The sequence below is a fragment of the Mchenga conophoros genome, linkage group LG16 (genome assembly GCF_057382185.1).
Source record: "Mchenga conophoros isolate Kocher_MC1m ecotype Shallow Benthic linkage group LG16, M_conophoros_male_GT1.1, whole genome shotgun sequence".
Classification (NCBI taxonomy): Eukaryota; Metazoa; Chordata; class Actinopteri; order Cichliformes; family Cichlidae; genus Mchenga; species Mchenga conophoros.
In genome coordinates, this window is record NC_140541.1 from 17710563 (window position 1) to 17736018 (window position 25456).

General features: G+C 38.9%; 1 protein-coding gene across 5 annotated transcripts in view; it reads left to right on the forward strand.

Moving 5' to 3' along the window:
* Positions 1–25456, forward strand: part of il1rapl1a (interleukin 1 receptor accessory protein-like 1a) — a 170566-nt gene that overhangs the window by 48808 nt on the left and 96302 nt on the right. For all 5 annotated transcript variants that reach the window (XM_085249501.1, XM_085249504.1, XM_085249503.1 and 2 more), the window contains exon 3: positions 23282–23567. In XM_085249501.1, the coding sequence (XP_085105627.1) occupies positions 23282–23567 (286 nt within the window). The remainder of the gene's footprint in view (positions 1–23281; positions 23568–25456) is intronic.

The following is a 25456-nucleotide window of genomic DNA, read 5'->3' on the forward strand; positions in this document are numbered from 1 at the left end:
ATTTTATTTCATTCATGTGATCCTCTGCCTTATGTTTACACATTTCTGCAAATGTTTGGTTGCACATTTCTGTGAAGCCTGTAGTGTATTTGAAATATCCTTTATTAATGAACAGGCCTAAAAGGTATCTGTTTGTGTATGTCTTCAGTCATTTGCCACAGGAGGTGGCTAAAAGTGTCTGTTTCTCTGTAATGAAGGTCTTTTTCCTCTCTGAAGAATTCTTCTGCTGGTATTTTCATTTACAGCTACACCGAGGCTCAACTCATCTCAGTGACCGCAACATATCAAAAGGATGCCACACTCAAGACGTTTATTTAAACAGAAAATATGAAAAAACAAAGAAACCCATAGAAAGTATAAATCATGGATGTTGCTTCAAGGTCAGGAACATAAAGCTAATACTCAATTGCCACCAGGAGACAGCAGCTGTGGTTGCAAAAGGGCTTCTGATCCGAGTCTGTGAAAAAGCAACTCTCTGACTTGACCTCTGTAAAAACTTTCCTGCTGAGTTCATGGTCTTAGTCAGTCCTTTTGGGTCATACTGAATAAAAAAAAAAGTCTATTTACCAAATCTTGGTCATACTATGTTGCAAACTGAAAGATTGAAAGTGAAACCACTTGTTTCGAAGCTTTAGCCCAGGACTACATCCATCTTTTATATTGTTTTTTTTTTTTTAAAAAGACACAGGACTACTTGGAGGTCAGTCCTAAAAGGAAAGGAGATAAATCCCTACAAAGAATCAGGGACCTTAGAACCTTATGCTGGAGAGCTGGGTAGTCTGGGAGAGAAAGAGAAACTCTTTTCCCAGCCTCCTTTAAATCAGGGCAGGGCAGGGCGATCATCAGTTACTCCACCTGGTGCACCTGAGAGAGAGAGAGAGGGTGAGGAGATGAGTGAGGGAGGAGAGAGAGGGAAAAAAGAAGCAAACACAAGGGGAGGGAGCAGAACACTAACTCCCTATAGTCTGAATAAAGAACACCTACTAAGTATTTAGGCCTTGACATCTTTCCAAGTGAATATTGTGTGCTGCGGTGGTTTATGATCCTATTACGTATGCGACTGTTGCAGTGTAAGGAGAATCATTGGGTTGCTAGGCAATAAGCACAACCTCTGTTTTTTTTTTCCACCATAAGTTGATAAAAGTATTTGCCTTTCACATTATGATTTCTGTTTGTTTTTTGTATTGTGGTGCAGTCAGTTTTTATTCTTTTGGTCTTTGATCTTCCCTTGCTTTTCTTTTTTTTTAATGATTTTATTTTTCATGCACATGCATCAAGTTCACCAAGCAATGCCATACCTGCCATAACTCGGTGGCTATATGTGATCCTGGGAACAAGAATAGTTCAGCTGTTGGTTGGTTGTTTCGTGAGTTGGTTTGTAGTTAAAGTTCAAGAATCTTGCAAAACTGTCAAAAGAAAATCTATAGTGTAATTCATACTGCAACTTGTGATCTCTGAGACAGCTATATTGTATACTATATACTGTGTGTTTTTCATTTGAAGACGTTTCTTAAGTTAGTGAGCGTCTAAAGAAGGGATTTTACTGTAGTAGACATTACTAAGCTCAACACTTCTTTTACTGCTGTCGAGCTGTTGAAGGTTTTTAACGATCCAACAAGTGATCATTAGAATACTAACTGCTTCTTCACATTTCATTTCTCTGTTTTTTAGTATATATAATGTTGCTACAGTGTTATTTTGATTTAGGTATGTGCCACTGTATATAATTTTAATATCTTATATCTTTTTAGTACTATTTTTGGTCACTGTTTTAAAAACTGAACAGAAGCAGCAGATGAAAATGAGCATATCTTACTAATTCATGTATGATTAAATAAAATCTACTAGTTTGTATCATGCAATGTCATAGAAAACGAAATACAAGTTTTAAGTTTCAGTATGATGTTTAAAAGAAATTATTTAATCTGCTGCTAATCATCAGCTAAATGCTGAAAAGCAAAACATCACCATGTCAGCTATTTGAGATTCGGAACAAAACAGTGTGCTGTCTGTTAAATTTAAACTGTTGCCACTTAATTTTATGAGTCATGTAATTATACATATTCTAAGCTTATAAAGGCTGACTGTTTCCTGTGACAGGCATAGATATATAAAGCAGATTGTATCATTGTATAAGAAACAAGTCGCGTTCAACAGAGGGAGAAACTGGTTAAGAGAGGCAGCTATGCTGTGGTTCATCCTGAGCCTCTGCTGCTTCTTCAACATTATCATTCTTAAAGGGAACTGATCACCACTGACCCCTCCACGAGAACCCAATTGTAGTTGCTGTGGTAACGAAATCTAATGCTGGTCTCTTTGTTTTTAGTTAAGTGGTTCATATGGACACTGGACTTCAAGTGGGCCACAAAGAGGATGTACTTTAACTAGTGTGCATCCAAAAACAGGGACAGGATTCAAGTCTGAGTTTCTAATAAATCTGAATTAGAGACAAAAGACAATTCTAGAGTGATACTGTTAATGTGGTGTCTGTTGGATGATAAAAGAAGCACATAAATTGCCATTGAGATGGAACATAGAGTTTTCATGCTCATATTTTCAGCTTTCAATTATGTCAACTGCATGGCTGCAACTACAATTCTTGGCATATTTCGCAAAGAGGACTGTTATCACTTCATGCTTGATCACTGTCTGGTGCAGCTAGTGGCATTATCCATGGACTGCCACAGATATCTATGTCAGTCCAAGTCCAAGGCCAAGATAACTACCTGCCCAATCATTCATCTGTCTTCTCTCTGACTTGCCCCTAAAGCAAACCCAGTAGGAGCACACCGCCGTTGGCCTGCTTCCCTGATTCCCTCCAGGCTGAAGAGCTTGTCACAAGCAGGGCTGCATTTAGATACAATGCTCCATTACATCAATAATAGATAGGAGGATGAAGGAGGCAAGCCAAATAGGATGGGACAGCTCACTCAACAGGAGATGACGAGTTGCAATGATGGGGAAAAAGTGTGTGTTTGCATTTGCACATGTACAGTATGTTGGTGTGTGCATAGGACTGGACATGCTACACAAACAAGAGGTGCATGTGAGAGATGAGATGACAAGAGAGAGAGAAGGTCTGTGGGATACTGGGCGGTATCGACTTAGTGGATTTCTGCAACGATGGCACCATTTAGGATCAGACTGACCCAGTTTCCACAGAGCCCATACATTTTAGATAATCCCTAAGGAAACTGGGTTTGCACAGTCTGCCTCCCCTGCATGATTTCACATTGTAGCATACAGCAGGTAGAGTCAGGGACACAAAATGAAGCACTTAAACGTACATGCTGAATCATGCACGGTTGTGTTAAAGAGAGGATATTCATTTCCCTACCTCAGTTAAACCACCTTCCTTTGCTCAGTCCTCCTCCTCCATGTGCTCTTTCCCCTCTCCCTCCTTTTCCCCTTCTGCACCAGTTGAAGTGGTTATGTGGCTTTATGCGGCAGCCATTTAAATCATTACCTTCCCCACATTGATCCAGCCAGAAGGTAATTGGCTCAATCAAGAGAATTAAAAGCCCGGGTAAGATTGAATAATTCAGCACACAGATCAAAAGAGGAGGGGAAGAAGAGAAAAAAGAGGATGGGGGGAGGGAAATAAGAAGAATGCCGATATTAACGCAGTGAATGAGAAAGTGAGCACTGCAAGTAAAGGGGAGGGCAAAAAGAATTAAAATAAGAATATTAGCATGTGAATGAGGTAGAAGTATATGCAGAGTGAAAGACAAAATAGTGCAGCATTATGATACAGAAACTGACAGACAGAGAGCACTACGACTGCACGATGAGAAAAAACAAATAAGGTAAATACTTAAGTGAAGCTGAACAGGAAGACCGGGTTCCCACAGATAACGCTCATAAAAAAAACATCCAGTGTTTAAAACTATCCGTCCCTGTGTGTGGTGCTAATGCCATTTTTAGTCTTCCTCTCAGCATCCTTACAACCCATTGTTAGTAATGATTAATCCATTATTAGAGAATCAACAATAGTGATAGGAGTATAACAGTTATATACAGGAATTGGATGTTTAAAAAAACATTACATTTTATTATGTATAGTTACGGAAATTCCCTATGAATTAGTTCCATTATTTGTGCTTCTTTAAAAAACATACTGTTAAGTAACCAGAGTAATCAGTGATGTCAATGTTACGGATGTGGTTTGTCGATGCATTTTGGAGGCAAGGTATTAGGTTAGGAGAAATTTATGAGACAAAGGTTCACGTGTATTAGTGTTTGTAAGTGTAGTGGGGTGCTGATGTTGGAAAATCAAGTGATGCTGAAAACAATCCTTCCCTCAAAGCTGAAATATTCGCTGTTTGTCATTTTTAATAACGTGGGCAGTAAGGAAGGTCAAAACCAGCTGTTCAAATGCTCATGAATGTCAGAGCTGTTTTTTTAAAATTAGAGATAGAAGGTTAGGAGGACAATTACAGCCATCTCCTGCCTTGAAGCATTAACCGTCCCGTAGCTTTTTTAGGTCAGTAGCTTATCTATCTAAGCTTAGCTGAGCTGTTCAATAACTCTTTGTCTTTGATTTCAGGTCATTTCAGTCCACCCAGTACAGGACTGCTTTTGCTGTGATCCGAGAAACAGATGCAGAAATTGGAATCAATTTTAACTGGGCAGATGCTCTCATTTAATGCAGTTCCTCCAACCATATCTGCAATGGCCTCGCAGGAGTCTTCCAGTCGACTTAACTGCAGTCCCAGTCGTGTATGCCAGCCTGTTAGTTTTCAGCCTCCTTCTCACCAGTAGTAGAGTCACATGAGCCCTGTTCCCCCCTGCTGCGTTCCCCTGGCTGCTGTGCACAGTGCTACAGAAAAACTAGAGGAAATGTCTGCGCTTTAAAAAAGCAACATCCAGCCGGGCTGAGAGAAGGAACATAACAGATAGATGAATATATGCCACACATAAACAGCAGCTAATCCACACATGGCTGTGCGAGTCTTGACGAGTGCCTAAGTGTGTGGGTATAAGCAGCTGATTTTAGTGTTAAATGTGGCATACAGAGGCCCTTTTTTCTTTATAGATGGGTTTTGGTGCTTGTAACCTCGTGAGCTAATGCATCATCTTAATCAGAATGCTTTTAATCGAATGTGTTTGTCTAGTGTTTAGAGATGAGAGCGCTCCCTGTGCTGGTAAGCAAACGCACAAACACACACGTACCGCAGTCTTGCGTCATTTCTATATAAAAAAAAAAACATTGTAATATCAAGGGACTATAAAAGGGGAAAGGTTTGGATATTTAAGAAGACAACCAACCAAGTTCAGAGAATTTTATCGCTACTTGTGCTAAATATTTCACACAGCATTCAGCATGCTCCTGCTCTTCTGTTTCTGAATGCACCAGGGGAATGTAGGAATAAGAAATATACGCACAGACTGACACAGATGCTCTGTATTCAAATGACAGCTTATTTTTAAAACCGTTTTTATTCTTCAACCCAGCGCTAACCTAATATCGGTATGAAGTTGTGTGCGGACGTAAGCGTGACTTGTCGCCGGTAATGAACCATGAATTATAGACATGGTTCATATATCACCCTCACGTTCACACTGTAACATGCACAAATTTGCATGTGAGATTAGTGAAAGCTGCTTGACCTCTAACCAAGGGCGTGATGGGTGGTAGACGGATATGATATGGGAGATGTAGCTCTAAAATACGAGTCAATTTCCTGCGGGGCTTATCAGAGCTGCTTGACTGGCGTGTGAGCAGCGAGTGGCCGTCAGTTGTCAGGATTTAAACTTGGGGAGGAAATGAGATGCTGGGGTGTACTTTGAATATCCTTTAATGGTAGAAAAGAAATGAGAGAGAGAAGGGAAAGAAAACCCACACACTAAACACTTTATATCACTATGGAAAGGAATGCATGCTTCAGCGGTACGGTTAGTATTCACAAATTATCTAAATAGAAGCGGCATGCTAATCTGTCGTTCTTCTCAGCTGGAGCAGTATTAGAGCTATGTCTAGTGTGTTTTGAATAGATCCAGTACTTTACTTGCTGTGGTGGCTGCATCAGACTGTCTGGATGACAGACACATCTTCCTCCCTTCATTAATCTCCATTTAGTTCTGCACTGGAGGGAGTGAGGGAAGGAGCGGGGGGGGAGAGGAAGAGGGAGGGAGCGAAGCCAGCAAGGGAGCATCGGACAAGGGGGAAAGAGGAGCAAGATTAAAGATATGACCGGCCATGAAATCGAAAAGGAGATGGCGGATGGGGGAGATGGAGAAAAGATGAAGAAAAAGAAGATGACGGGAATCTGAAATTTATATAGCGAGTTAAGGTGTAGTTGCTGAGAAGACGGGTGAGAAAAGTGAGCAAAGTGGAAGCATAGATGACCCAAGGAATATAGGTATAAATTGGAGAAAAATCAAGGCAAGAGAGAATGGCAGGAGGAGGGGAAAGGGAGCCTGCTGTTTGATCTTTAACAGGATTATTTTTTTCCCTGCTGTCCTTTTATTTATTTGATTTTCCCTCATATTTATTCATAAGTAAATTCTGGCTGTGTGCCAGCAGAAAACCACATCAGGCTTTCTGAGCTTCACCCTGTGAATGTGCATCACCAATACACACAGCCGCACTGGTTAATCCTAAAGAGATTCCTGTGAACCTCTGCAGCCCTGCAGTAGGCAGGGATGCAGGAGACTGCATTTTTTAAGTATTTTGAGTTCTTTTGTTTTAACAGCCAAGTTTTAGAACTACATGACCATCTGCTTGTTTGCTCTCTCTGTATAGAGAGGGATGCTGGTCCCGCATCCTCGTTGTATACTATCCATCAGCACAGACTAAAAGGATAGGAAACAAAGCAAAGGCTGGCCTGGACCCTCATGATTATGTTGATTCCCTTATTGGGATTTGTCTGGTAGTTGACCTAGTGGGCTTCTGTTTGAGTGCTAAACCCTCATCTGAGTGGTAGGTGCTGGATCCTGCACTGATATTGATTTGGTCTTCCTGTCAGATTATCGATGCTGATCTTCAATAAAGCCATCATTTGAGTACAACACTTAACTCTGTGGCCTGTAGCCCAATCGGTATTTAGATATATCTATATATTTTTTTTAATATTTTTGTGGCTTCTCAAGCTAAATGGTAGAGATTTCTGGGCTATAGAGATCTCTTACTAATGCACAAATACTGTAACCTCATTTTGTATGATGTTCAGAGCATATTGACGTTCATTATTGAATTTTTGTGCATGTTTGTGTGTTTTTATGTTCATACGCCTTACTCTTAAAAGCCCTTCATGTGGGATTTATTGGTCAGTGGGCAGAAACAGAAAGGGTACACACAGTCCTCCGTGACATGACGGCATGCATCACAGATTTTGCCATAGATTTATGATATTCCCTCATCCTTTAATATTTTATAGAGTCCCACGTAGTTAGAATACATATTGTATCTTCTGTAGTTTCTAGTGTACATACGTTAAACACAGATGTGTGAGAGCTTCACAAAGTCCATAAACTAGATCATAAAAAGTGTGCATGTGTGTCAGTGGTCCCCCAGCAGACAGTACGGAAGATAGCCATTAGACCAGCGCTGCAGATTGTCTTGTAGGGTGCTCAAGGCCACAAAATGCAATTAGATTCCAGTGTAAAATATTTATTTCCACAACACCTACTGTGCACTAGAGGAGCCTTTACTCACAGCATGCTTAAATATGAAAATAGTCTATAAAGTACATGCCTGAGAGAACAGCAGATACTATTTCTCAGTGTGGGCTCCTGTGCTGTGGGCACAGATGAGTGCATGCAAATAATACTGAGGGCAGGGCAACATATGACTGCTTGGTTTGTTATGACACAGGTCTACATATTGCTGTATGCATTTCTTTATTATGCAGTTGATTTCACTTTAGTGAAAGCAATGTTTGAGGTATTGTCTAACAGACTGACAGGTATAATGTGAGGTTAGGAAACTATGTGTTTACCTGTCTAACAGACCTCACGCAGTTGTTGTGTTTACTGCATTATATCAATGACTGAACTTTAACAGATTTTAAATGCACTTCTGAGAAAGTTCCATATGTGATAGCATTTTCATATTTACTGTAGCATAACAAACTTTAATAGTATAAGAACGGCTGCACAATTATATCCGCAATGCTAACATGCTATTTTGTTCAATAGTGAGATTGAGATTATTTGTAACATTATTCACTGATTTTACTAAAACATTTTTTATTGCATTGTTTAAATAAGAGTGAAATATTTGCTGCTTTCAATTTGTCACATCTGTGCAAATCTTTGCATTGAAAAATTATTCACTTAAAGCACATCTCTTAATGACAGTCCTGTTGACTTAATAAAATGAAGTCAAAGGGAAACTGCTCCCGCATTTCATTATTTTTGTTGGCCTTCATGCTTTAATTGCACTGCAGTTTATGGTGTGTTTTCATGTGGTTTAATGAGTTGTGTTGCTTTGCAGTTCAGAGGCACAGCACTTTTTACATATGAGTTGTCCTTGGCTAACATAACATGCGCTAAATCCAAAGTATTTCCAAGCAACTACCTGCTTTTAAGGACATTTTCTTTGCTTTTTGCTGTTCCAGACATTTGGATGTTATTGTAATTGTATCTTTTAACATAGTGTTACCCAATAAACCCTTCAAACTTCAAGCTACATGATGCAGGGAACAGCTGTGATTGGCACATGCAGGCACATGTTTAAATATCAATTTAACCTCACATTTTGGGTTATTTAGACCAAAATACAAAATTTTGCTCCACAAGGGCCTGATATCCACTTACGAGGACATTAAACTGCTGCTGTATATCCTCATATGTGGATCTCATTTTTCTTAGAAACAAAAATCAGGTAAAAAAAAAATCTGGTAATTCTTTGTCTTTACATTCATCATGTCCCAATCAGCCCAAATAGCGAAGAGAAATTAAAATTGCATGCCATGACAGATTTCGGGTCTTGGGAGGTTAAGGGAGCGCCTGATTTGCTTTTAATTTGTGTTCCAATTGGTGGAGCTTGCATTTTAAACATTTCACGATCATGCTCATTTAATTGTGGGAAGCCAGAATCATGATTGAGATTAAAACTCTAATAATCCTACAGCCCTAAGTGCAATCGGAAATGTCTGGAAACATCATGAAATGTGTAAGACCAAGACCAGAAGTCTCTGCAGCGAGTGATTGAAACTGACAGAACATATTCAGTGAGGTGTCTGATCAAAGCCCAAAGGATACCAAAAGTCAACCCTACTCATAGCCTGTACACCCCGCTGCCATTTGGCAAGTGGTACTGGAATCCCCACTGCTTTACCACAATCTGAAAGAGTTCTTTCAATTTATCATAGATGCACATTGTTGCACAATAACTGTTTGCCTCTACCTGCTGCAACATCAAAATTGTAGTAATAACAATTTATTACTATATCAATATAATAGTTATAGTTATTTATAGCTGAGCATATATAAATGGTTTTATTAATGCTTCTTCCACTACTGATTGCATTATTTTTTATCTTATGGTGTCTATGTACATTCCTGTTTTCTATTTTGTAGAGCAATGGATTTCCTGTTAGAGTTGGCAACCCAAACCCGAATTTAAAATGACAAAATTCACTAGTGTCACGAGTCACTTCAGCATCACAAGGTTCCAACGTGATTTAAGGTGGTATACCTGAGGAATTTAGTAGTTAAACTTGGAATAATCATTGCATGTCCAAACCTCTAAGAATTAATTAAAAGGGTTTTTGTACCTCTTAAAGCGACATCTTCTTTGAACAAGGACCACACTCAGCTGCCTCTTCTAGCCTCTCCAGCTTAGTCTGAAATGCTTAATAGTCTTGACTAAGGTTATTTTGTGCGCGACCAAGTGAAGTTTGCAAAATGGTGCAAGATTTGAAAATATGTAAAGTGCAAGGACCCCTGACTGTGGGTAGGTTTCAAGAGCAAGAGTCAGCAAGCTGTGAGCTAGTTTTTGCACTCTCGCTGTGTCTTCCCAACCATGTGTCCGTGGGTCTGTGTGGGTGATTGAGTGGGCGGAGGACAAATGTTAGAGGAGTAAGCAGCTTGGGCAGTAGTTCGTATAAGGAACCAGTGTCTCGGCAACAAAGTTTTTTAAATCGTTCTCGGAAAATCTTGAGGGGGGATATGATTGTTTTCATTGACATTCCATCCTTAAAAGTACTGGGTTTGAGTGCCAGCAGATACTTTTTATGCATATATTGTTCTGCCAGTGAAAAATAAGCATGCATGTGCACACACGTTTATATGCATGTGTATATGTATAATATTTGTGTGTGTGTTTGTTTTTCTCCTCCACTGAGAGGATTACTGTAGATTTACAAGGCCTGGTAACAATGAGTAGACCCACCCCAGGGACCCATACTCAATCACTATCACAATGAAATGCTGCTAATTCCTATTTAAAGCTTGCGCAGAGCCACTGCCCTCCCTACTCTCCAGGCCGAGGGAGAGCAGGCAGCTCAGAGACAGAGCGAGGACGAATCCACGTTTTGTTAGTCAGTATCATTTCTGTTAATTTGTGTCAGTGATTTCATCTGTGAAGTCCTCATAAATCACTCTACAATTTTTTCTGGATATTAAGTTCATGAGACTAATATGTGAGTGTCACTAGGGAGCGATGCATGTTAGCATCTGTGTCATTTGTCGTGGAAGTGAACACCCAAAGGCCCAATCCTCACAAGCACCACTCCTTATTGGCAAGCCACTGAATAATTCAGAAGTTTGAAACGTGAATGGGATTGCTTTCACTTCTGGCTAGCAGGTTAATGTTGGGAGTCTGCTGTTGCATTAAATGGATGCAGTAATTCGTAATGCCAGGGCAGTCAAGGCAAGAAGCAAAGAAAGGGGCATGATTTTGTTGTATTGGATTGCATTCCATTCATGAGCATTTATTCTTATTGTATATGCATTTACCGCATGGTGTTTCTCATAGACTTTCCTATCTAATTCCCATCCATTTGGAGGAAAAAACCCACTTAATTGGACACAGAATCAGGGACACAAATCTCCAGCTGCATAAATATTTTAGAGGAACGCATCAAGCAGTCGCTCCTATCTCTGTCGCTAGTCTCTGTCTTTGTCATTCCCTTTGTGCTGTGCATGCATACAGGTGCACCTGAAAGCACTCTCTGGATGTATATGCTTGCACGGGTTTTGTAAAAGTTATAGTTCTTTTCTTTTTTTCTTGTGGTCATTAAAAGGAACACATCTTTGGCTTTAGCTCACTTAAGAAATCCATTTTACTTACACACTAGACAAACTCTTGCGTGCAAAAAAAACGGGCAAGCAAACACACACGCACGTATACGGTGTCTTTAAACTGGGACGCTAAGATAATTGGGGTAATGATTTTTGCATTATTAATGAACCAAGCTTCATACTCATCTTAATTGAAAATGTTCTTTTATCTTCAGCACATGATGACTTTTTGCTGGCTTTGTATTGTGACTTGGAATTTTTGTTGTGTGTTTTCAGCAAACATATTAATTGAAATGACTAACTACAACTCAGGAAAGGTGGGGGTTAACCAGGGAACTAGTAGTAATTGTGAAAAACTGAGAGAATATCATATGCCGGTATATTTCCAATGTTAAGCAGAGCCAAAACATTGATCAAAGGGGCTTGGTGATGGGTAAATCCAAGAGGTGTAATTTCAATATAGTTGGGGGAGAAAAACATGGTAGGAGGACAGGCTGCAGTGAGGCATCATATCTTAGCACGAGGAGTAGATCGAAAGTTGGGGGCAGAGAGGACAGAAGATTAAACAGGGGTAAATATTTAAGGGCATGTGCAGACAGAGCGCTGATCACACTTCAGCAGGAGTGATGATATCAATAACAGGTTTCTATTGACTTGTTCTACTTTGTGCCATCAGTCAACAACCAGCATCAGATGCTATTGGCTGATGGTGTATAGACCTTGCTCTTGTAGCATAACAGCACTAAATGGCAAGCTTCTTTCTTTTGGTGGTGAAATACACACGTTTACGTTAAAATAATTTCAGCTCTTGTGTTTGTATAAGTTTGTCAGAGGAACAGTGCCTGGATCTAGGCTTAAGGCAGTGTGTCATTAACTCCCGTGGCCCCGAGTGCCAGCTCTCACTGGAGATGTCTCTTTACGACTGGACAGACTTACAGATGGATGGATGGATGGATCATTGCTTCCTTTCCTCTCCCACCTGCTCTGTCATTGTCAGTTCTTCTGCTGTCACCTTGATTTAACATCACATTTATTACTCCTCCATAATTATCATACTATTTAATGTTTTGATTTGTTATTTATGCCATGTTGTAGCCACAAGTGGCCCAAAATTTAATAAGCACACCTGAGTAACGCAACTTGACAACCGAGTAAGACTGGTACAGTGGCCACAAAGGCTGTACTCTGTGATCTGCTTTAGATTACCTCGTGCACATGACTGGAGTACAAATCTACACTGAAGAGCTTATCTTCAAGTATAGGCACAGTTAACATCTCTCAGTTAGTAGTGGGGATGTCTGTGGATTTTGTTGGCCTCCACCCCAGCTCCCTCCTTCCGGTAATAGAGGTCTCAGAAAATGCTGCTTCACAAAGCCTGAGGATACAAAGTCCAATGGTCCACAAAATGTCTAGAGACATGTCTAACCCAGATTCACAAAGTTTTTGGAAAGGGGAGGAAGGGGCTCTACAGTTCTGTTTGCAGATTTATTATCTAACCTAGACATCACTATACAATTGATGGGAGTTTAAGATCTAGAGCTGCAGTATATGTGCAGTCATTTCCCTAAAGGTAGCAGTAAGCTCAGAACATTTGTATCTTTGAAAGCCTGTCCTGTTGATAGAGACGTCAGATGATGCATTGCTCATATGGGGTGTTGGAATAACAACGTATTTTCTTGTTTTATTTCTAGGACTTGCTGTATGAGGCTTATCACCTTGTTTTCTTTAATACTGAATTCCCATTGTGCAGCCCTTGTCAAAGCTAGCTTTGCTGTGGGCCTGAGGGTGTGGAAAGCCATGTGCTTTTCCCAGCGCACATATCCACCAGCTGCTTCTTTTTTACGAGACAGCCAAGAAACTTCTCCGTCAGGGCTTTCTGTCTAGTTTTTGCATTGTATAAATATAAACAGGCCTTAGGGAATGATGTGAAGTTTACACAGATCTGAAGCTGAGTAGCTGATGTAAATGACTGAAAATAACAATAATGCTCACCATTTTAGCTAAGGTTTTTGTATTAACTGATTACCAAGAGCACAGTTGTTTGTCTGTGAGTGGAATTTATTGCCTTGTTTTTCCTCCCTCCGTTCTTCCACCTCCTCTTTATTTTTGTGTCTCGGGCCGCAAGAGGGAAGAGGGAGAGGAGCATGGGTGATAATGACTTGTCAAATTAGAAGTGATGGAACCTGCAGCGAGTGTAAACACAATTCGGAATGTTCAGATGACATTTTCCAAGCTGTATTTCTACTGGGGAAGATTAGCAGAGTGACAGCTCAGCCTGAATCACATGGATCACAGCTGCACAATGGAGAGCGCCGGCACACACATACACACACACACAGACAGAGAGCGAAGAAATAACTGGCATTTTAATACAACACTGCAGACTGACACCTGCATAGACAAACACAAAGACTGCCCCACAGAAGGAAAAAAGGCAAGTCTGCACACAAGCTTTGCATTTGAGGATTGTGTTATTTGAAGTGCTTTTCTTCCTTGGCCTTTTTTCCTAGTTATGGTCCAAGGGACCTGGCTCAGTCAGTCAGGCTGTGTATGGATTCATGTCCATGTGGGCTGCCCACACCCTGTCAGCATGATGGATGGTGTTCACACACAGCCTTGACTTTATATCTTATAGGGACTTTATTTGCATGTGCTCTCATTGCCAGTAAAACTGCACATGATGTAGGAGAGCCACTGACTTTTTAGTTGTTAAGACATTAGGGCCTCCTGTTTCTTAGTGTTCTATTTTACGCATGGCCGTCCTCCCCCAGCAGAAACCGTGAACGGTGCTGCTCATTTCCCAAGTTCGCCTATGAAATAAAGAGCCATTTACGAGGAACAATGTCCCGGCCACCACATCTCCCTCTATCCTGCCCCCACTATTGGAGAGATACTATTGAGAGTCCCGGCCACATCAATTTGGGCCTCAAATGACTTTCTCCAGCTGGCCAAATCCTGACAAGCTTTCTGTTCTCCTTAAAAAGAGCCCCTTTATCATCAAGAGAAAGGAAGAAAGGATGAGAGAGGAAAGGCGAGAGCGGGAGAGAGCGAGAGAGAGAGAGGGAAGTCAAAAAGCTAATGTCTCAGTGACACCCTTTTGCACACAACAGGGGAAATTTCTGTTCTATAAAGGGTTCTGGTTAATTTGAAGTCAATTGGAGAGTTATTAAAAGGATCTGAGTGAGCTGTGCTGAACTTGGTCAAGGGCAACAAACCCACCCTGGTTTCTGTATGAACAATAGAAACAGGACTCACCTTCAGGCAAACTTGAAAGTTTCTGTGATTCACCCATAAAACACTTTTGATACATTAATGAATACTGTGGGTGTGTTTACTTTCAGATTCTAGCCTACTGTCATTATTTAATCAACAGATGTATTTGCGTGCCGTTTCTTTCGGAGCAGATCCTGTGGGGTAAATCTCATTTTTGAGGATCTTATTTTTTGTTTATCTCTCAAAAAATCCATCTTGCCTTTGAAACATCTCTGGCAATATAAATGCAAATGCAAACATCTACTGTTATAAATTAGATTTACTTAATTTCACTATCTTCCCTGTATTCTTCCTGTGGTCCTCAGGTGAAGCTTCAGTAGTTTAATGCTGCACTGCTGTGTATTACATCATATTTTACAGAGCAAGCACTGCAAATATTATCACATGGAGAAAAAAACTACTGAAATAAGCTGCAGAAAAATGGTACAGCCAGTGTATTTCACATACAGTATTATATTTTGCTTAGGCTTATGTGAAGACACATGTGAAGTATAGGTGTGGTCACTTTTTAGCAGTCCATTAATGTGTGTAATTGTCTCAGTTTACTGGGGATGATCTGTTATGCTTGTGATAACGTGAATTCAATTTTCCACAGAACAGTAACCGTATAAAATAACACAGAAAAAATGTAATTCAATAACAAATAATGGATAATAGCTTTCAGATATTACAGCAGAGATTAAGGAAGGTCATTATCTCAGAGTCACATATAAGGTTACATAAGGTTGGTTTGCAATAATGGTGGCCATTTACAGTCTGAAGGTGGTTTTGAAAAGAGACTCCAATGTTCAGACTCCAATGTTTGTTAGAATAAAAGGCCCATTTTCTAAATCTAATGAGCTAAATAAGTTATAACATATAAATTTAAACTTTAAACACTGAAAACCATGAAATAAGAAAAAAATGTAAATGTGAACCATCCAAGGCAGTATTTGTAACATAATCAGCAATTGTAGTGAAATTTATTTGAAGAAACTGGACAGTTGTGATAGTGGTGATCGTTTTTTGTTTTTTTTTCTTAACTTTTTCAGTATCATTATCAGTTAAGTGCTGCACAGTTCAGTGGCCGCAAACATGTGAATCATGCAGTTCTCTTTGCGATTGGTTACAGAGTCGTCCACGAAAAGTGGAACCTAACGGTGCAGCCAGTTAGGAAGATGATAGCACGTTTTCTCTGGTACCCAGTAGCAACTTTATACAAGTTAAATGATGGAGTGTGGAAAAATCATAGAGTTGATGAAACATAAAGGAGATTAATGATAGAAGAAAACCTGGATGTGACATACGCTGAGAGTGATTAAAGGGGTTTAAAAACAACAACCAGTTGGTATAGATTGACTAACAGTGAAAACATTTTCTTCATCGTTTTATGGAATTTTAGTTCTAATTATTTATGGTCTATAATTCTGTGAAAAGCAAACAAGGTAAATTGTGTCTGAAACGGAATAGCTTACTTCCTGTTGTTTTTAGAAAACTGGCATGCATCTGTCGCTTTTACCCAACTCAGAGTATTTTCTGATGTCCTCCTCCTACCAGCTTCAGCAAAAACATTGAGACTTTAAAAGATCCTAATCTGAAGTAAATTACTTATTTAATACTTCATTCTAACTTTCTGCTCAAACATACAAATTTGGGCTAATATAACAGAGGCAATGGGGACCGTGAGTTTGGATCAGCTGGAAGTTTTGTGCAAACACAACCCATCACTTGTTGTTTATCCCTCTTCTTGTATCTTCTTCTACATAATCAGTCTTTCGATATAATAATATACTGCATATGTGCACAGTTTCACACAGTTAGAAGAATCTAAACAAAAGGAGGCATGAAAGCAATCAATGTTGCATATTTCTACAGCAGGTCAGCAGTTTGGGTATTCCTTTCCTTCGTGTGTAGTCGCATGATGATTTTCTTCACTCCCAATAGTTAAATGTAGTGATGTATTTATTTTGACATACAACTAGTGTATGTGTACATTACCCATAAAACTCCTGCTAATGATTAGCTACAGTCAGGGAGTAGATTACTCACATTTTGAAAGATATTTGGAAGTCTGTAAATGAGTGTATAACAGGTTGACAATGCCTTATATGCAATTTAGAAGATTATTTATTTAAAATTAAATCTTTGTTGTTGCAACTGTTTTTTTGTTTTTTTGTTTTTTTTTATTCAGTTGCGACAGAAAGAGCACAGAGGCAGATTTATTCAAAGAAGAGTGATGTTCATCTAACTTTTTTCAGAGCAAATGCAGTTCGCCATCTTAGGAGAGAAATTATCAGTATTTCTTCACATTTGCATATAAATTAACAATGGTAAACTGTTAGTGAAAGAGAACGATTTAGAGACAGAGAAGTACAGCACAAGGGGGAGAGATAAGCAAAAAAAAAAAAAAGCAGACATCACGTTATTTGTCCATGCTGGAGGTTTTTCTGGAGTTCTAGCAGGAGAGGGATAAGGAATTGGATGGATTTTCCTACAAATAATAGGAACCGTGTGTGTTTAGTGGTTGCACAACTGGATGTTTAAAAATGTTGACACTGGGGGTCTATAGGTACTGGCCTCAATTGCATAATTGCAAAGGTTTCAGTATAAATTATCTTTTTGTAATTGCAGGTTGCAAAATTAGCTCACGTTGGAATAGTTTCCGACAGACAAATTTATAAAACTTAGAATTTTGTATTATTCACAGAAATAGGAGAGGTGTGCACTGCAATATGTACTGCAAATGCCAACTGAGGCTGTGTGAGGTGCTGTTAGAAAGTAGCTTGTTTCACTGCAACAGTGAAGGATCAAAACAAAACTAAGCTGCATTATTTTCAGATGTTCTTGTTCTGTAAATACCAAATAATTAAGACAGATGGCAGAAGCTAATTTTGCTCATTGCTGAGTTTCTGAGTTGAATCAGCTGGCAGTTAACATATGCAGACCTGATTGATGTGGGTCCCCTACCTATAAGAGTTCTTAGAGTACATTTTTATTTCAAAGAATCAGAGCAAACATCACACATAACAACATTAAAAAAGACTGTGTTATTTTAAGCAGAGCACTGACTGCATTAGTGTACTGGCACCAGCTCCTGCATTCATACTTTACAAACACACTTACTCACAGCTCTCAGCTATTATCTGACTTATTACTTCCAATCATATTCATGCAGGTGTACATGAGGACATTAATAACTGCAAATATCTTGCTATTACTTGCTTTTACTTAGGTTATACATTTATGTCACAGTATGTCCCTCATTATGGGCTTTTTATTTATGTGGAGATCCAATGTTAACCTACCTCTGATTCAAGGCTGGCAAGCCTGGAAGAAGCATTCAGATTCAGGGCACATTCAGGGACACGCAGAGGAACAGTTGGCTAAAAAGACAAAGTCAGTGATTTACAGAGACAGCTGGGATTCTATCACTACAGGTTAAGACTCGGGTAGTGGTTGACTATATTGTTCCTTGATTAAATAATCTGGAGCCTAGATGGGGAGATAGAGAATTAAGGCCCAGTAATGAGCCTAAAGGACACATTGTGATTGGTACCTAAGCCCATTTTAAAGACTAATGTGTGAATGGTTTCTCTATATTTACTGCTCTGTATATTTATTCATTCCATTAGCTGAATATAAAGGACTTATAGTACTAATGTGTGCAACACAGTAGATTTAAGTCATTTGAAGAAAGCTTATGGATGGTTTATAGAATAGTGGATGTTTTATTATAGATTATGCACCATTACACCCCCCACCCCCCTCCACACACACAAACAGACAGACACACACAAACTTTTGTAGGGCCTGAAAGCCATCGAGAGATGAAAATAGCTAAAGTTGTGCCGCTGTATAAAACCGGGGATAGACGCCACTTCACAAATTACAGGCCTGTTTCTTTACTACCACAATTCTCCAAAATCCTCGAAAACCTGTTTAATAAACGATTAGACAAATTCTTAGATAAATATAAATTACTCTCTGACAGTCAATATGGATTCAGATCAAAAAGATCAACATCTCTGGCATTAATCGAATCAATTGAGGAGATTACGAATGCTATAGATCAGAAACAGTATGCAGCTGGAGTATTTCTGGATCTCAAGAAAGCATTCGACACAATCAATCATGACATATTAATTAATAAACTGGAACGGTATGGGATTAGGGGGGTTGTACTGCAATGGGTGAAAAATTATTTAAGTGACCGGAAACAATTTGTGAAGCTGGGTGTCCATTCCTCATCATGCTTGGACATTGCTTGTGGTGTTCCACAAGGCTCTGTACTGGGTCCAAAATTATTTATTATTTATATAAATGATATTTGTAAGGCATCTGATATATTAAAATTAGTAATATTTGCAGATGACACAAATATTTTTTGTTCTGGGGGGAATCTAAACTGGTTACAGAGATCATACAAATCCACTATTCTTAAAATCAAAAATTCTAAAATTCACAGATCTGGTTCATTTTCTCACAGCACAAATTATATATAAAGCAATAAATAACCTGCTTCCTGACAATATTCTAAAAATGTTTTCTAAAAGGGAACGGGGATACAATTTGAGGGGGGAATTAAATTTAAAACATCCTCGTATCCGTACAACATTAAAAAGTTTTTGCATCTCTGTGTGTGGAGTGAAGCTGTGGAAGAGACTAAGTAAAGATATGAAGCAATGTCCAAGCATGGCGCAGTTTAAAAAGCGGTTTAAGGATATGGTTTTTACAGGGTACAGGGAAAAGGTAGAGATTTGATAGGGTGTTCTTGTCTAATATTATCATGTGTGTGCGCATGCACGGGTTTGTTGGTATGGGTATATATGTATGTGTATATGTATGTATGTATGTATGTATATATATATATATATATATGTGTATGTGTGTATATATATGTATATATATATATATATATATATATATATATATATACACACATACATACACACACATACACACATATATATATATATATATATACATATATATATATATATATGTATATATATATATGTGTATGTGTGTGTATGTATGTGTGTATATATATATATATATATATATATATATATATATATATATATATATATATATATATATATATATAAAATTGTAGGTTGTGTATCCTTCAGGTGTTAATGGGGTTATTGAAAATGTGTATATATGCGTATGTGTGTATATACGTAGGTATGGATAGATAGAAACATATATGTGTATATATTAAAAAAAAAAAAAATTACACATAACATATAATGTAATTACAAGGAGGTATTTCTGTAGTCTATTGATACTAGATAGTGGAAAAGGGGTGGGATTAAATAAGCTTATGCTTCTTCCTGCTCCTTTTTGAACATGGACGTTATTTGGAGTTGTGGTTGCTCGTTTTCCTTTTGTTTGCTTTGTTCATTTGTCTCTTTTAATTCTATTTTTTTTTTAATACTTTTTCAACATGTTCAAAATAAAGATTCAATCAATCAATCAATACTGTAGTTCATAATTATCCTTAGATATAGGCGAATTTAGGAGACTTTGTTGGTCATCTGTTTCCCTTTTCAGTCACCGGTTAAACAACAAAGCAATTATTTATTGTTATAAAGAAAAAAAAGTCCTAAATCACCAGTGGAGGAGGAAACACGAGCGGGCCAAGCTACAAGTCATAGGGGCATAGGGAGATAGGAAATAGAGTCATCTATGTGGCGTGGGTGTAAACTGAGAAAATGAGAAAGAGAAGAAAGAGACAGAAAGTTATTAAGTATCCTTATCCACATATGATCACTGAATGTCTTCCTGGCCTGCAAGAACCCTGCCGCCCACCTAACGTTTGATAATTACACTTCATTAAGAGAGCAGGTAGTGATGAGAGAAGCGAGTCTGATAACTGAGAGCAATGTGAGAGCGAGTGAGAGACATGGAAGCCCACTGGAGGCATATGATGTTGTGAAAGGATCACAGGAATTTGATTATGGGAGAAACAAAGCAGGAGTTGACTCGGGTTGGACGTAGCTCAATCTGTGATTTTATGTTAGGAGGTTGGGTTTGGTTTCCAAGTGTGCGTTTGCTTGTTTGTGTGGCTCCACGAGTGTGTATGCATGAGTGCCAGTAAATTTATTCTAGCTCAGGGGTCTGTATTTATTGCCTTGCTTTAGTGTCACATGAAGACGGACAGGTCTGGACCTCAACACAGAATGTAATAAGGTTTCTTTGAGACGCGCACACATACACGACACACATCCCACAGCTTGACATCCCTCCCCCTTGCTATTTTCTTGCACCAGCCATACCTATACCCTCTATATCATGTGCTGTAGTAGTGCTAGGGCAACAGCAGCACACTAGCACTAGCCAGTAAGGGAGTACTGCAGCTCATGGTACTGCAGTAAAGGAGGTGCAGAAGCCACCTTTCTTCAGACTGACAGTCATGTGGGAATGTGTCCATATGGAAAGACCCTTTACAGTATGGGCTTGTTTAAGAGTGGCCGAACAGAATCAGTACAAATGCGCGACGTCCCAGAGGAGCAGTGAAGAAAAGAGAGAGCTTCTGTATGTGCGTGTAGATATGTGTAGTGCTGTCAGTGTGAGAGAGTGAGAGGTGGGGACTGCAGTATTCCTCCAGCGGGAAGCATTGATTTTCCGGCCCAGCGTGGGGATGTGGGAAATGTCAGCCTCTAATTGAGTTGATAAAACCATTTTGAGTCTCAGACGTAAATATGGTTTCCCCCACAAAAGGCCACCGCATTAGACAACTCCCATTGGGATGTCTGTAAGGAATGAAAGGTCTCCTTGTGTGTGTGTGTGTTTGTGTGTGTGCGTGCGTGCGTGCGTGTGTGTGTGTGTGTGTTTACATATACATACTTTTATGCATGTGGAGTTTGTTTCTCAGACAGCTCAGGTCTGCACGGTGAAAGTAAAAGACAGGCATGGAGCTTCTGAAAAAAGTGTTTTCTTTCATTGCTTCATTCAGGCAAGCTTGTTAGAGTAAACAGTTTTTGTTGTGGCACAGGGGGCAGAAATGGATATTGTGAGCACAATGAAGAGGTCATATCCATTAGAGGTGTAGAAGGTGCATAAAAAAAGGATAAATGAAGCCTCTGTTGTCCCTGTTGATTAGTAGATTGATATTCAGAGAAGGGAGAAGATTTACTTTCTACTTCTGTGGAATGATATTTATGTCATAACAAATGTAGAGGAAATTCACCCTATTGTTTAGTTTTTCTCTGAGGTTTGTATTGCTTTTTTTTTTTTATTATAATGTCTTGTGGCTTTTTAGAATGATTAAAGTATCTAATAGTGTATCGAAATCTTCAACAAAAACATTTTGTGTAACCTTAACTGTGCTCATCATTAAGATGTTTGACAGTTAAAGTAATCAAGTCTGAAGTTCTGAGGTGTGTAGGTAAACACATGTGAAAGTACAGTTATGCCTGTTTGCATGCATTAGGGCATGTGGGCAGAGTGATAATTAGACAGGGCTTCACATTTTATTCCATGCACACACCTTCTAATTCTCTCACATTCAAATGTACGTAAGTGCACACACATTTGTAGCTAAGCACGCTGCTAATTACTGACATAATTAGGCAGACAACCATTCGTATAGGGAATGCACACTCATAAAAACACACACACACCTACACACACACACGAGCGCGCCCACAGAAAGACACACATTACTTCCCTGGTAATTAAGAGTATTAATTACAAGCATAGCTGTCCCTGTGAGGCTCCGTATCACTCACAGACTGGCACGCAGCAGGGTTCTTATTACTTTATCTCACCACACCATCACTACTTCTCTCTGTCTCTTTCTCTCAGTCTCTGGTTACACATGCACACACATGCTTTCAAATATACACCTGCTGGATAAACAAATGTTACCTAATTAGTCAGAGACAGATAGCTGGCCATAGGTTAAAATCCAGTAGCTTGGGAACTAGGAGAGATGTGCTTGCCAGAAGTAGAACAGACCAGCGTGCCTGGTAGGCCCTGCCAGTTTCTTTGATTTTGTTGTGAGTTGAGTTGCCCTATATGTTTCATAGATAAGGCTTTAAGGTCCAGTTCTCATCTGTGCTGCACATGTTAGGTTTAATTTTAAAACTGTTTTCTTCTGAACTGCACTATATACAAAACCTTAGTCAGATAGCAGAGCTGTAGAACTGTAGGACAAGGCACAAAACTTGTTGAAGGGCTTATTCCCAACAACAAGCTAGCCTTGCACTGTGTTGCACTGGGGCTGTGGTGCACCCACAGCACTTGAAGGTGCATGACATCATTTATGAAGATATTTTATGGTTAATTCCAAATGTCACAGTGGTTATATAAGACAGTCAAAGCTTCCTTTGCAGAGGGCATCGTAGCACATATGCCCTGGATGAGAAATGTCAACATATCAGGTAACGAGGGAAGAGTTGTCTAGCACTGACGTAAGCACTGACGTAACAAATTTAATTGCAATCTTCAAAAAATACACACACTATGGAGCTAAAAGTCCTCTGCTATATGACTATCTATTCAGCATACACAATGAAATAACGGTATACTTGCATACTGTATACATAGCTTATTGTCTTATTACTAATAGAGCTATTTGAGGGAGTGTTTCAAAATACACACAGGACATTGTTGTTTATGACCCAGCAATCTTCCCTCCTGTCCTAAAGCAATGTGAGAATGCAAAATACCGATGTGTTGCTTTGTTGTTACATAATATATCTTTGAATATACTGCATACTGGAATTGCAGTACTAATGCTTATGCATGATTTATGATTTTATGACTCATTTTATAAATTCACTTTGGTAACGATGCATGTCTTGTTCCTTCTCTTTCTGCTTCTTTGTAGTGGATGGCTGTACAGACTGGTCAGTGGACTATCTGAAGTACCGGGTCCTTCAGGGTGAGCCAGTACGGATAAAATGTGCACTGTTCTATGGTTACATCCGAGCCAACTACAGCCAGGCACAGAGTGTGGGCCTTAGCCTCATGTGGTACCGCAGCTCTGGCCTTGGCCACAGTGACTTTGAGGAGCCCATCTCTTTTGATGGCGTGCGCATGAGCAAGGAGGAGGACGCAATTTGGTTCAGACCTGCTGACCTTCAAGATGTGGGCCTTTACTCTTGTGTCTTACGGTAAGTTTGAGTGATGTCTGTTCATATGGAACATGGAAATATGGAAGAACCTGTTCCTACAGTAAGGCAGATGAACTAAGCCTCTTACTTATAGCGAACTACCTTTGAAAGACATTATCTAGAAGCTACCAAGGTCACATACAGTAAGAGTGAGAAGCTGACAAGCTTCCTTTAATTATGTTTTTAAAAGTAGGGTAGGTCATTCTGTCAGTTAAAACTACAACTTCTAAATGTGATTAAGAAAAAGAAATGGGGTTCTTATTCTTTTTAGCAGGAAGTATCTACCAGAATGGACTTCTATCTCTATGACAGTGTCAAACAGGAAACATCTATCAAAATGAACTACTGTCTCTTTAAACGGGTTAAAAGTGCAGATTATCATTCATGTGGTTAGATTAATTGGCAACTTAACATTTCCATGAATCTCTACCATGGAGGTGAGATTGCATTATGCTTAGAATCATACGAACTATACTGATAGAAGTTGTTGTACTGTGATACCTATATGTGTTGTCAAGCGAAATAATAAGCATGTTATAGCCATTTCACGTCCCAGACATACTGTGCATGATGGTGCTCCTGGAGAGCGCACAGGACAAGCAGCACCGGGAAAATGCAGTGCTCTATAAATCTTAGTATCCAACAATAATAATATTACACTTAATAATCTAAATACAATATAGCTACTGCAGAAGAGGAGAGGACTTCAAGGGTTACATACCTAGATGCAAATCTGATATGCACATGCAGTGATAAAAGTAGTCAAAGCTAGAGAGTCTGTTTCTGTACTGTACCTGCCACGACCGTATGACTCGACAAGTCAGAAATGATGTACAGTACTGTGCAAAATTTAGCAACTCCTCGTTTTTTAAAAAAATATTTTGTTTCCGAAGAGCCAGACTTGTTTGTTTTTCAAGCGGTTTTGAGCAGGCCTTTTGAAAGTCTTTAAAAGTTTTTCTTTGGACATTTGCTGGAGTTTGACCCATTTTCAGTCCTTGTACCTCACCAATTTCAGAAGAATTTTTGTTTGTCTGTTTGCTTGGTGAATTGCTCAACAAGGAGTGTGTCAACCTCTAAATCACCGGAGCATAAAAAAGCACCTACAAAACATATTTCTAGAGACATACTTAGAAGTTGATTATTATTGACAGGGTTTATTTAGAATTTAAAAAACTCAAAACTCTGTGACTGCTAAATTCAAATGTACCTGAAATGATTTAGTTTATATACTAAGCTACGGTAATATTATCCAAATAGAACAGAAACGGTTTGTTCAGAAATATTAATATTTCAAATTAAATCAGCACATATTCAATTTCCCACTTGAGAATAAGTGGCAGGGCATATACTCAAAGGCGACATAATCTCACATTTTTCATATAAAGTGAAATTAAACTCTCTTTTCATGAGCAAATGTGTCTTAAATCCTAAAACATCTCAAAGATTACATGACATGACTCTTATAGAGCTGTCTTTGTATGAGTGTTGAGAGACAAGAAGTGCAGTGAACTATAAATCAGTGTGAAAACGCTCATCTTGAAAGGTTACATTTAGATAAGGTAGAGTGAATCTCTTTTAAAATCAAGTTCTGTAACCGTTAAATGTAAGTAAAAGTAAGTTTGTCATTGACCACATTATCAACTTTATCAACTTGAGACAGAAGCACAATGGAGTTGCATTTGTGTGTTTAGTAGAGGAGTTATACATACTTTGTTTTCAGTTAAGATTAAAATACCAAATTCTCCATTTGGTTTTGCATAGAAACATTTACAGACACAGAGATGCAGCCAAATATAGGCAAAAAATAAATTATTAAATAAATCCCACAGTCAGACTTCAGTGGGTTGTTACATAGAGACTTTTCATAATACAAGATGCATAATCATGTG